Source organism: Platalea leucorodia (assembly GCF_965183815.1).
Source record: "Platalea leucorodia genome assembly, chromosome: 7".
Classification (NCBI taxonomy): Eukaryota; Metazoa; Chordata; class Aves; order Pelecaniformes; family Threskiornithidae; genus Platalea; species Platalea leucorodia.
The window spans coordinates 26,232,453-26,246,430 of NC_138829.1; the positions used below are offsets into that span (position 1 = coordinate 26,232,453).

At 46.8% G+C, this 13,978-nt stretch overlaps 1 protein-coding gene across 1 annotated transcript in view; it reads right to left on the reverse strand.

Moving 5' to 3' along the window:
* Positions 1 to 13,978, reverse strand: part of IFT43 (intraflagellar transport 43) — a gene marked incomplete at its 5' end in the record, with an annotated part of 45,470 nt that overhangs the window by 13,843 nt on the left and 17,649 nt on the right. The window contains 2 exons of the mRNA XM_082318963.1: positions 2,059 to 2,105; positions 2,621 to 2,653. Coding sequence (XP_082175089.1) covers positions 2,059 to 2,105; positions 2,621 to 2,653 — 80 coding nt within the window. The remainder of the gene's footprint in view (positions 1 to 2,058; positions 2,106 to 2,620; positions 2,654 to 13,978) is intronic.

The following is a 13,978-nucleotide window of genomic DNA, read 5'->3' on the forward strand; positions in this document are numbered from 1 at the left end:
CCTTTTTAAGGGCATATAGTTTTGTCCTTCATTCTTCTAATGAAAAGGTTGGATGGGGGACAAACAATGTTAATGGAATGGTACAGCTTAGCTTTCTAATAGGTTAAAGGAAGGCGATCCAAATGTATTGGTTGACAGCAGCAATCATTACGGAACTATGCCTGTTCATATTAAGGTGTACAAGCTAACACATTATGCAGCATGAAATAACTGTGACCCATCCTTGGGGATCCATACACCAATGTCTTGATTTTTGTATGTTTAGAATCTGAGCTTTCTGTTACAGTTAAGGACACAAGCCCAAGTGCATTTCTGTGCGAAGTGGAGGCTGATAGGGCTCAACCTACTGCACAGCCACAGCATGCTACTCCCTGCCTTCTACACTGGCCAGTTGCTTGTATCTCTCTGTTTATTTACAAAAGTAATCTTATTCAGGTTCTGGAGTTTGTTTATATGTCACTTCACTGCAATTGCTGAGCCCACATGGAAAACTCTTCTCCCAGAATAGCTTGCTTAATCTCCCTGTAGAAATAGGACCACAAGCATGCAATGCCCTGATCCATTTAGAGATTTTTCCATATGCAAATTACATCCACAACCCAGTGCATTTGACTGTACCAGAAACTGCCTGGGTAGGAACCATAATCAGATTAGTGGGATCTTTCTTCTAACGCATAGATTTAATCCAAAGCGGACCTCTGGTTTGCAAACAATCCAAATTCAACTGTTAACCATAGGTTAGGCACAGATTAATAAGTGAAGTGTATTAGAACTTGCCATGTCTTCATACCGCATTCTGCATCAATTCTATTCTATATTTATTACCTGAGGTCTTGGAGCACTAAAAGTCACATGCTGCAAACATGTGACAAGCATTTTTATGCCTGGTTAGGAAAGACAGTTATTATACTCTGAATACAAGACCGAGGTTCAACAAGAAGGACAGCACGTATGCAAACAGTCAAAGAGCTGTTCAGAACAGACTATCAGCCTCAGTGACATACGCTGAAATTTAAGAAGCCCAAGAAACTTCCCAGGGGGAAAATTAAGTCTATTCTGAAGATGCCAATGCTATAAAGGTGCCACTTCTGGCAGTCATATGTCGCAATGCTTAAATCCGTCTGGAAGACCCAAATAAGTCTTCATTTAATCTCATTAACCACACTGATGTCTGATCCTTTGTGACTCCTGGTAATTCTTCTGATGCTTGGTGATATTTTACAGATGCAACTTTTTACACACTGTATAAAATTCTTAGCCCTTGAAAACTGAGGTAGCTCCTAGAGACTTTAACGAATTTCTATGCTCCCCATGGTTCTCTAGTGCTCGTCTCGAAATTCATACTGTGGATTTTCCCTGAGATTTCTCTTGGCTCATCCAGTCCTAGAAGAGCAGGTGATATACACTGTAAAGAAAACTAGTGCTAAGTCAGGAGTCCAGTAGGTTTCACAGCAGCCTGTACAGGGATGGGATTACCCACCAGTGCGTATGTTTAGCTTATGATCTATGATCTTGGGTTAGGGCAAGCAGATTTTTTAAATCAAGAATTCCCTCACGACAGAGACCCCAGGAGAGTTGTGCAGGCACTTGTCCTGATGGTAACAAGGCAAGGATGTTACCATAAAACATAACAGTGGCTTTAAGTAGAGCATACTGTCACCTAAACTAGGGGACAGCAGTGCTTTCTTTCCCTGCTCTTAACCTTTTATTGCTCTTTTAGCTCTCTTTTTGCTCCAGTCCACTATTCTCCATGTGGAGGTAATCCCAGAGAAGAGCGTGTCCTAGACACTTTCCTTCTTCCCAAAGGTGCTTTATCATTCTGTGTTAATGAAGAGCCAGAGTTAGACTACAGGTTCACTTCCTCATCCTCCTCTCCATCTCTTTTGCTCTCTCTCCCTCATTCAGCAGCTGGGGAGACATAAGCAGCTCCCACATTTTTTTACCCCCAGGGTGGTTCATTTCCTTGCAATTTCTTACAAAATGCCTCTGCTCACTTTACTGGAGAACCCCCAGACATGCATGAAGGCACTTCTTGCAGTCAAGTAGGTGATACCTTACCTCCTCCATCATCTGATGCCTCCAGGCTCTGCTGTCTGAGACGATGGCTGCAGCAAAACACAAGGAAGAAAGAATTCCAATTGCAAGCCCAGAAAAGCATCTTGTTGTGTCCCCTTCCTCCCCACAAGCCTCATGGCCGGTCAAGGGGAGAGTTCCCAGGTATGCTTAGCCTGCAGACTGACCTTCTTCCATACCCCTCATTGCTGGTCTCGGCAGAAATCTCAGCTTAGAGTGCTTAAGCAAGATGCCTTGTACCCGAGACAAACCCCTAGGCTGCAGGCAGTAGGGCCTGTGGTGGATCTGGGAGGAAAGAAGATGCTTTCTACTTTTCCTTCTTACTGTCATATCGGAGTGACAGAGACACTACCTACTCCATATCCAGGGAACTACAGAGTGACCAGCCCTGCCCCATCCCAGGACACATGACATGAATTCATGCCAGGCTCTGCACCCCTCCCAAGTTCCACATCTTGGTGTACTGGTGCTTAGAGTCGCATGTCCCTTCTCCATGAGATCAGATGTAAAAGTTGTGGAAGAAGTCTCAGCAGCAATGGGAACTTACTCTTCTACTTCTTCTGCGTGCTTTCTTCCTGACCTGCAAGACAAGGAAAGGCTTATGCTTAAAGAAAAGGCTAGAGAAAATGAAAAAACTGCACCTTTCCCTATATCACTGTTATTGTGCAAAACAGTTCCTACACCAGGTCCAACAGAACGCATTGCACCTTTAAGGAGTTCTGAGTGACCACTAAACCAGTGTATCAACAAGTCCCTCAGTGCATCAGATTGAAGCAGAACCATTTGGATCCAAAAAGACAGCCTTGCCCAGAGGCAGCAAGAGCCATACTCCCTGTTTTTTTAGCTTCTCAGATACTTTTTCATCCCCTTTGCCATCAGCTGCAGGTAAAGCTTGCCTTACCTGAGTAGAGAGGTTGGCACATTAAGGAGTGAAGAAGATGCTATACTTTGTCTATCTACCCCTGAGAGATCGAAAGGTCCTTCCTCCCCCTGGTCGTGCACAAAGATTACCTGGTCACCTTTGTAGGTTAGGAGCCCCACCTGAGCTGGCCAAGTTTAGGTCAGACATGCTGTCGCTGCAGTAAATCAGGGCTGATCTGGCTGAGTTAACAGGAGTTCATAATAATAACGTGGGGGGGAGGCACTGGCAAATGGCAGCTCCCTTGCTCTCCACCCCAGCAAGCCCAGAAGTAATTCAGTCCTGGTTAGGGACGCTTGTTCAATATTCAAAATGTAAAACATGGAGGCTGCTGAACCAGCACTTTGAAAAGTTAATTAAATGCCAGGTTTCTTTTTAGCAGATACTCCATCACTCACTGATTGCTTTGGCCATTTTGCAGAGTGAAGTTTCATCTCTATGCGTTGGGAATAAATATTCTCCCCTCCCTTGAAGTCAGGGTGCCATGATAAAGAATACGCGGGTCTCTCCCCTACCACATGCACTGTCCTAGGACACACCAAGAGGTAAGAGAGGTTGCTTCATTGCCTTGCACTGCTCCTTTCAAAGCACTTCCATGAGGTGGGACAGGTCTCTCCTCATCTGCTCTCTGTTCTAGCAGGTTATGGTCCTCATCTAGCTCTCCTGTGAATAATCTACTCTTCTAAGAGCAAGGAGCAGGGCACAGAGGATGTCTAGCTATGAGGAGAAGAAAGCCCCTTGTCTCCACTGCGGTCCACGGAGCTTGCAGTCTGTGAGAAGCTAAAGATTACACCAAATAGGTGATCTGAGCCCAGTAATATCCACTGCTATAATCAGAACTGCAGCCGCGTAGGTGACACCTGCATCTGGGCTTTCAGCTATATCTGCACCCTTGCATGCATCAGAAGAGACAGAAGGGCAATGGAGCTGGGGAATTTAGGAGAGAGCTCTTCCCGTGAGGAGTAATGGTCCAGCTCAATCCTTCTCCCCCGTGGCAGTGCAAAGCACTCTTTGTGAATCCCCTGATACTATGGAGAAAGAAAGGGATGGCTTCAGAGAGCCCACCACCAGCTCTCAATGGAGTTTAGAATCTGAGAAGACAGAGATGGAAAGATGATGCAAGATTTATCCTATTTTATCCCTCCCTTCTGCCTTCACAGAACTGCTTCCCACACCCAGTCTTCCGAGCTTTGCCCTCACTGAGCTGAAACATCCCAAATGATGGCTTTGCACAGCCTTGCACAGTGAGATGATTTCCTGGAGGTTCAATCTAACCTCTTCTTAGCATGATTCCATTACTCCTGATAATTGTCCAGCCCCAAATAACACTCTGTTCCTCAGTACTCACACTCCTTACATCTTTGCTCATCTCCTGTCCCCAGGCAGGAGTGAAACACTCCACATGTTTATACTTCCCAGGAGAGGGTCACTCCTGCTATCCCTGTAAGCAATTTCTGCTTCTTTTTCCTGAGCTCCCTGTCATGACAGATATCCAGGTGGCCCACAGGGAAGGCAGTCATGTGTTAGTCCTAGAGGCAGAGACTACTTCACTCATGTTCCGAGACTTAAAGCTTTCTCAACTTTTCCTTATTATGTTAGGAAAGGACTTACTCAGGGCAATAAGCAAATACTTCATTATGAAATAGCTGCACTATATCGGAAAAAATAGTAATTTGCGGAACAGATTCATAAAGTGGGAGGGGAGAATAGTACTGACCCCTTTAATCGCAGAGCCCAGGTGTTAAAACACTGTCCTGTCAAACAAGACAGTTCCCTTCTCTCTTTAGTGCAAGCTAAAGCCCCACGGTCAGCCGCGCCAGGAGAACACCCTAGTCCCTGTGCCACAGGGTCCGAAGGTGGCAGCGGGTGATGCCAGTCTCTCGTGCTGACAGCACTGTGGCTTATACAGAGCATTTAAATACCAACGGCACTAAGGCAGGAGCTAGAAATGACTGTTGTTCTGTTTAGGCGAGACATCTGCTTCCAGTCACCTGTACTAGATGTGTTTGTTAATGATTTGGAATAGCATTACTTGATGAAACTGGGATTTCAAACCAGCTGATAAGCTCACAGGTAGTGAACTATCCTGGAAATATAGTATGAAACTTCTGGAGCACAGGAAGGAATTGCATATTTTACACTATCTGTGGCTTTAATGATTGAGGTAAAGAAGATACCAACCAGCCTACTATTTCCTTTCTTTTTTTATAAGGCTTCCTTCCATTTTGTTTGATGCCAAATTACTTTTTCATTCTTTGTTTCAGACTGGAAAATAAAATTCACAAAATATTTTTGTTTTGGTCCGGACTAATCTTTTGCTTTTTTGGCCTAATTGTGTTACCTAAATCTACCTAACAAGGTGACCCTGAGAGAAAAGACAAGCTTTGCCTTGTGTCCTAAGGTTAAAAACCTTCAAGGCAGTAAGAGAAGTTATCAATAGATCCTCAAAAGGTGCTCTACCTCCAACCCTGTCCATTCCATAAGCTTAGCCGAGGGCTAAGCTATACATGGAGATACTACTCCTGCAGAACCAATCACCTGCTTGTCCCTTTGCTCTCCAGGTGCTACGGGAAGCCCCGCAGGCATTCGTCGTGAAGTTATCACACTGCTTTGAGCATCGTGGAGTACCCCTTCCTGAGAACTGGCTCAGCTTATCAATGCCAACTGCAACATGTTGAGACCAGCATTTCATCCCTCAGGAATATCAGGCCTGGCTGCACAGCATCCTCTTCATTCACCACATGGGCACAGCTTTCTAGTGGTGAGTGAAAGCAGACACGGAAGAAAACAGACTGTAAACTTAAGCCAGCATAGGCAGGTTTCCTACTCTTTTCTTAATGTTCTCAGCAACAAGGAGTGCACTGCCCTGGTTTGTTTGCGCCAGCAGGAGGCACAGCCCAGGGAGGGTGGCAACAAGCACCTACAAAATGAGCAATTGTGTATGAACTATAGATACACCCACTCAAGTAAGGGCAAACAAAACAATACAATCCTGGGAGGAGTGCTCAGAAATACATTCAGTCTGCTGTATTATACACCAGCCACCCCCAGTTTTTGTGAGACAGCCGTACCTCTGTTCCTTTCGTTTCTTCTGATAAGCCCATTGCATCTGGAGGACCAAAGACCATGGACCGACCCCATCACCTGGACAGCTCCGTTTAAACTCCCTTTTACTGCAAGGCTGGCTGTGCTCCCAAACATAACCAAAATCCCAGACTATTCCCTCTGGCTTTGCCCAGCTGCTGACCCCTTGTCTATATTGGGGTGTTGAACAGCTGAGAAACTGGGCAGAAGACGCCGACGGACCCCATGTAAGCTCATGGTATGTAACTCCTAGTACAGAATACCTATTTCTCTCCTAGTTGTGTCCTGGGACAGAGGATATAGATCTGATTTTGCTCGAGTGTTGTCTTTGCTCAGCTCTGGCCAGCAGGAATCCTCCCGCCACATTAATGAGAGGGGGTTCAACCTCAAAACCGCGGCTTCCCCACCACCACCCCTAACGTACAGCTGAGCTGCCTAGGAGCTGCCTGAAACTTCTGTGCTGAAGGGTGAAAAGCAGTTCTAATGTAGACATCATCTCTGTTAAACTGTTTCTTTCTCATTTAATGGACTACCACGGAGATCTAAATGGAGATAAAGTAGCAGGGCTCAGAGAACAGCCAGGATGCTATCTTTATGCAGCATGACAATGTGCAGTGGTTAATTAGACACCGTTAACCTATTTTAGCAGGGGACATAACTGGGATGAATGGGGGGAAATGTCCTTGAAATCTTTTAATGTCCACAGCTCATGAGAGCTCTAGACACACTTGCATCCTGCACCGAGCCACAGCCAGGTGCCAGGAGGCCAGCGTGCAAGATCCGAACCTCTCTTCTGCGTGCCCAGGGAGGTGTGAGGTCGGCAACACCGCTAAGGGAAAGCGAAGCAACGATGGTGGCTTGTTAAAACGAACACTGAGGCGGCCGGACGGGAATGCCCGGTCTGGCGCGGCGGGGGCGGCAGCCGAGGACGAGAGGGCTGGGAGCGCGGGCAGCCCCCTCGCCCGCCCCCGCCGCCCCCCGCCCGGGCGGGCAGCTCCCCGCCGGGGGCCGCCCTGCCCTCCCCGGCCCCCGCGCCCTCCGCCCCGCCGCCGAGGGCCAGTCCCGCCCCGCCGCCGCTGCCCCGGGCCGCGGGCCGGGCCCCGAGGCGGCCGCTCTCCCCGGGGGCCGCCCGCCGGCGCCGCAGTATCGCCGGGCCGCGGCCGCCCTCTGCCGGGCTCCCCGCGGAGGCTGCGGGTCCCCGGGCCGGGCCGCCGCCGAGCGAGGAGGGAGGCGAGCACCGGGGCGCCGATGCGGCCGTGGGCAAGCGGTGACACCTGCAGCCTAGAGGGGCTGCGGGCTGTGCCCGGGAGGGGGGCGCGCACCGCGGGAGCGGGGGGGCCGCAAGCGGAGAGGGAAGGGTATTTTCGGGATTTTACAGGGCCCTGGCAGTGGGGGGAGAATTTCATCTGCCTGCGTGTTAGCGTATTTCCTGGCACGTCTCAGCCGCTTCTCTTTACGAATCACGTGGAACCAGAAAGCTGCTTCAAGCTGCCCTCTTGCTAAAAGAACGAAATGGAAGAAAAGGGAGCGTCCTGATGTTCAGAGATACATTTTGTTTTGAGAGAGCAGGACGATCAAGGGGACGGCAGAGAGACGGGTTGTGTGCGCAGGAAGCTAGTCACGGGCCAGCGTTCCGCCGCTGCGCTTCCACCCAAAACCATGCCCACCCCAAAGCCGAAGGCTTGGCTCAGCCCACGGGGAGACATGAAGCCTTTTGCCTCTAGGGCACAGACTGTAATTCAGGTCTAGGCCTGAGGGAGGAGGGAAAAAAAAAAAGATAAAAAAGGACATTGTACTGTCTTGCTCAAATATTTTTTTAGTGCCCATCACCACAGTGAGTGGGTGGTGAGCTACGAGTTGCAGCTTGTTCAATAGCCTAAGGCACAACTAAGTTACACATCCAAAATGACGCACAAGTGCTAACTGATCAGTTCTCCTGGCTCTCCAAGCGTGGGCCTTGGCCACTGCTTGTTTGCTGAGGCACAGGGAGAGAAAAACACTCATCAAAGTTGTATGTAAACTAGAACTGCAGCCCCTGCTGGAAAGCACTACCACAAGGTGTCTTCTCGGCTATTCATTGCGCCTTCCTTGGGACTCTGATCAGTTGCTTAAGTTTCCACCTCCTCTCCCTGGACTGTGGCAGCCTGGAAAAGCCAGATTTGCCTTGATTAAATCAGGGAGTTCAATCTTCGTATCTCCTAAAATCAAGGCAAGTTTTGCCATTGATTTCAGCAGAGCGAGGACTACTACAAGCCTTTATTTTTGTCATAGGATGTCACCTCAGATCCCTCCACTTCCAAACCCCGAGGCACATGGCTATCTGTACCTCCACAATGGGGTTTTGGGGAGACACATTTTTTTAAACTGTAATGGTCCCAAAATCCACTTTCTGGCCCCTCACAGGCTCCCTGGGCTGCCGGGACCACATGTTGAACACGCTGCCCTAGAGCACGGCACTGGAGGAAGAAGGATGCAGCGACGAGCAGGCATGCTCTGTGGGCCGGGATCTGACAGACACTGCGGCTAGCCGGCTCCAGCTGAAACGGCTTTGTGAGGCACTAATCAATCTCTAGCAGAAGTGTTGTTGTTTGTCCTTATGTTCCAATACGTGGACTTGCTTAACAGGAACAACAAAGGAGGAAAGCTCTGGCAAGCAGGACTTTAGGAATTGGCACGAACTAACAAGCTGACAGAGAGAGTTCACAGGGGTCGCTGAACCTCAGCCTACTCACTGCATCGTCCCCATAACAGATGTTCCCAGGGTTCCCCCACTCGCTCACTGGTAGAGAGCTGACCGGCAGAGCTGCTCAGGGCTCCCACTGAGCAACAGCAAAAACAACAACACTCAATACAAATTCCTGCTGTGTGGGAAAACAGCGCTGCAGTTTCTAGAGGTATCCACCACACATCTTCGGTCCTTGAGAACAGGGGCTCCTATCCAAGTGATCACGTCTTCGGTCTCCAGTAAGCACCAGGGCCAACTCTCACACCAAATGGCTCTTGAGGTTACAGGAGCATTTCAGTTTCCATTTAAAGGGAAAAGCACACTTCTGATCCTCACGGTTACACGGAAGAACTGACTGCTAAAGGAGACAGAACTAGAATGCAAAGAGAAAGTACCTAAGGTTGGTTGTTTTTTTCAAATCCCACAACAGAAAACAAACTCGTGACTCTGAAGCACCGGGCCAAAGACTTTTTACCTGTGATTGGCCTCACTGCAAAAATTTAAATGAAAAACACTAGAAGGAACTAGGTGTTCATTACTGAATGGCACCTTGTGCTGTCATCTGAGAGCAACAGCTTCTGAAAGAAGATACTTTAAGAACTCGGATTAAGAATTTGAGAACAGTAGAGGGGTTATATGGGGAAGGGGACTGGGGGAAGGGGAAACAGGGCCAAGCAAGTAGATCAGGTCATCTTAGGTCTCTTTCCACAGGTAAACTGCATTAAGCTAGGCTTCATAGCCAACGTAGAGGTGACCTACAAAGGCCAGACAAGTTTTCAGCTTTGGCTTTGGCACATACAAAAGGGTTGCAAGTTGCATGTGTTCTTCAAGGGGCTTTTGCTTTTTTAAAGTAGAAATATTTGGGACAGCAAGGATAGTATCCCCTGAATTTGCCGGTAAATTCCTTGGAGATGCAGAGAACTAAGGAAGGAAGATGCTTTGTCCTCAATCAAAAAAAATCAGAGAGACTTCACCCTGAGCACACTCTGCCCACCTCAGCAGCTCACATGGGCTGTTACCAAAAATGTCACACTCCTGTTCCATTTTTGTCATGCAGACTTCCTTTTCCAGGGGAGCAAGAGACTACAATCCTACTAGTTCTTCCATTGCCCAGTGTCCTTCAGGAAAAGGAAGCCAAAAAAACCTTCACTAACAGAGAAAAAATAAACAGAAATCTAGCTTAAAAAAAAAAAAAAAAAAAGAAAAAAGGAAAAAGAAAAAAATTAAAAAGGAAAAAGACAAAAAAGGAAAAAAAAAAAAAAAGCCCAGCTCTTTTTCCAGCCTCCTCTGGGCACTGCAAAGACACAAGAATGGGCACAAGTCTAGGATTTTCCCTTTGCAGGAAACCCTTGCAAGTCACACTAAGCAGGATTAAAAGGAAAAAAATCCCCCATCACAGCCATGGTACTGAGGGATTCTCAAGTAACTCTTCTGTCTTTTAGGGACTTTCCTTTTTCTGCCAGTTATCTTTACTGAGTCTAAACAGAAACACCGAGGAGAGCTAACCCCAGCAATGACATGGAGGGACAAGAGGACAAGAGCCTGTTAGCATTCCTGGAACATCCAGCCTATTAAAAAAAAAAAAAAGAAAAAAGAAAAAAGGGGAGGGGGGCGGAGGGAGAGAGAGAGGGAAAAAACCCACCCTGGGCCTGCACATTGCAGCTTACCGCCATCTTGATGTCCTTGATGCGTGCCGATGGCATGGAGGCGGCTGGCACCAGATCAGCCCAAGAGAAGGAATGAGAGGCCAATGGAGATTTATGTGAGGAGAGTGAGATGGACAAGGTAAAATTGTCAGGAGGAGTTGTTAGAAAGTAAAATATATTGTGACAATTCCACTCCTGCCGTTCATCAATAAACTGACAGATCATTTAGTGTCAATTAGGAGTGATAGATGGACAAGTCCCCATGATCCTGGGCCAAAATTAATGGCTGGGAGGGAGAGGGTGATTGAAAATGACGGCTGACATTGAGAGGAAAGTCCTGAAGGTCCCCAAGGGGCCATTACTTGCCTCATTCCCTTGCAGATCAATGCAGGGACAAACCCAAAAACAGACACTTCAAGACAAAACTTAATCAGACTTCCTTCTCTTTCTTCTCCTTCTAAGTTGTGCCCCCTCACTTGGCAGCCTTGATCCTTTGTGCCTATACTCTTCACATCATTGAGGACACCCACAGATGGCTGCAAGATGCAGAGTGAGGCTGCCGTCTTCCTCACAGCCAGGAGCCTGGCTCCGCTCCTAACATGGCAGTGACACAGGGAAGCCCAGCCTGAGATTCACCTCAACGCTGCTGGACTGGGAGTAGAGGGCAGAAGCAATGACACAAGCTTCCCCCTACCATGTCAGACAGAGAAACTCATGAGCACTTTACTACTCCCACTTGCAAGACAGGGATGGCTAGAGGTTCTATAAACCAGGCACTCTCAGGAGTCATTTCGTATAGATACAACACAGGGCAGTTTAAGCCCGTATTTTTGAAACAGGAGGTTTTTAACTTTACTTACCTCTAGAGACCCTGAATCATAAAACCCCTTAATCTCTTAAACAACTTTCCTCCAGCTCCAGGGTGCAATCTCACCACTGCGCACCCTCCAGAGCCCTAAGTGATATCTACCAGAGGCTGGGTTACCCTGCTCTAAAGGTCACCCCGACTGCGTCTCCTTCCTTCCTACAGGCCCCTAATATTCACCTTCTTGTTAAATGCATTCCTGGATGCTGTACCACCACTTCTGTTCCAAAATACTTCAGCATGGTCATTTTCCTGAAGAAGCCTTGATTATTCCAACTCTGTATGACCTATCTGTCAGAAAGGAGAAATTTCAGTTGTAGCTGGAGCACCTGTTGCTAAACTGCCATGATCCCCATAGAAGAAAGGAGGTACACGTGCAGGCACTGGAAGGGTCTTCCTACTGAAAGCAGCACTTGCTTTTGCTTGCATGGCCACCTGAAACAAGCTGTGTTTATTCCACAACAACCCTAGCTGCTGCCTGCAGAACTGTGTGAATTTTAAGGGGCTGACTGCAAGACCAAAGGGATCGATGACCCAAGTGTCCCAAGAAGCAAAGAAATAAAGACACTAATAGGGAGAAAAATGGAAGAAATTCTATAAGGAAAGTCAGATAGATGAGATCAGCAGAAGCTGGAATGAAATGGATCCTGGAAGCACCTCTCATTTGTCAAATCCTCACCAGTGTGCAAAACTGAGTTCCCTTTTCCTTTTCCCACTGGCAGGCACTTTGTGTTTCTTCCTTCTGATGCATGAGATAACCTGACAATAAACCTCTGCTTTGCTTGTCACAAGTGTCAACACTGATGTCATTAAGGACATCAGCACAGTGTTCAGAATGGCACTTGGGCTCCATCCAGTGGTTAGAGAGCTGCTTCTGTAGCAAAACCAGCTGTAATTACTATTATTTATGTAATCTCAGCAGGGTACTAGGCCCCAAGCGGCTGCCCAGGTTCTTGGCTGGTCCCCTATCCTCTAATACTGGGGCTAGAATATTGCTGGGGCAGCAATGGGACTGCCTCTTCTCACAGAGAGTGATTCTTCCGTCTGAGTACAAATTTAAATAAATACAGCAGATTCAGGTGCAGAGGGCCCTGTCAGTACGGAAAAAAGGTTCTTCCCTAACTATTTTGCACCATTTATTTGCTGATTGCAGAGGACAAGCCTGAGGGTTTGCTCAGACACTTACCTGCAGCCCTCATCATTATCCAGATTTACAACATGGGACTCCTAGCAATGACAGCTGTTCTACAGAGGTACGGGGACTCCAAAGTAATCTTTCCATGCTTGAATTTTGAAAACTTATCAGTAAAAGGCAGAATTGTGATAGTTCTCAGGAATTTAAATATCTGACACTTGTAAATGCTATGGGAACTCATGATAAAATACTTTATCTTACTTGCACACCACCTGTGCGAATTAATTTCAAAACTAATTACAGGCTGGAAAACTTTAAGGGCCCTCCTCCTCTTCCTATCTTGCAACAATCTGACACAGCAGTAGTCTGATAGAAAGAATCAGCAAGATGGTGAGAATATTTGCAAGTTTACCTAGGTATAAAAAGAGCTGGGCAGGTAATGGACCAAGAGGGAGCAGCAGAGGTAGAAAAACAGAAAAAACAGGTTGCGAATTAAATTCTACCTTAACATGTGACAAATAGAAACACAAAGAATAACTTCAAGTGATCACTTCACATTGATAAGACTCTGAGCTAGAAATACAGCAGAAAAGAGTTTAAGTATCCCTGCTGGAAAAGCAACAAGTGTGCAGTTGCAACTGGCTGAATCTTGAATCTGTCAGAAACAGAACTAAAAGCTTAGACCTCAAATGGAGAGAAAATAACACATAAACAGCTACAAGATCATTTCAGAAGTGGCTGCAGTATCCCATCTAACCCACAATATATTTTCACAACACAGAAAATCTAATTGTAGCCACTCTGCTGATCCTTCCTAAGTAAAAAGAAAAAAAAAAAATCACAGATTTTAACACCGTCAGTTCTGAAAACCAAATTACCTTAAGCAGTACAATTCCCAAGTGTAGGCTCAGTTACACTGGCATAAAAGTGCTTATACCTACATGAGATACATCAACAGAAGCATGTTATTCTAACTACATCTACACTAGTAAAATTGGAGCAAGTTAACTTGATGGGCTTCCAAACTGAGTCAGATTGGTTGAAAAGCTGTGGGGAGATAGAGCCTGAGAAAACAGAAACAACAAAGCTACAGCAACATTGGTATGACATCAGCCGATGACTCAGACTTTTCACACGAAGGCTTTACTCTGGGATATGTCACAAAGACAGCCTTACAGGCCAGCATCTCAGACTTTTTTAAGGGAGAGAAGGAGAGAGATCAGCTTGGGGAGAATACACAGCCGAAGGAAAGAAAAGACAGGGGAACTAGTTGTACAGAATCCTTGTACCTCATATGACTGAAGAAAGTCAGAACAAACCTCCCCTTCATAAAATGTATTCAATAAAAGCTCTTAATAGAAATGAAAAGAATGCTGTGAGATATGACATGATATTGTATGCATGACTGAGCAAGAGGCACATCTTCATCTCATGTCCCACTGTGCAGGGTCTCACAGGTAGAAAGGTCTGCAGCCCTCCATCTCCTGTTCTGCTTCTTCAGCTGAATTGCGTCCAACCTGGTAAGAGCATT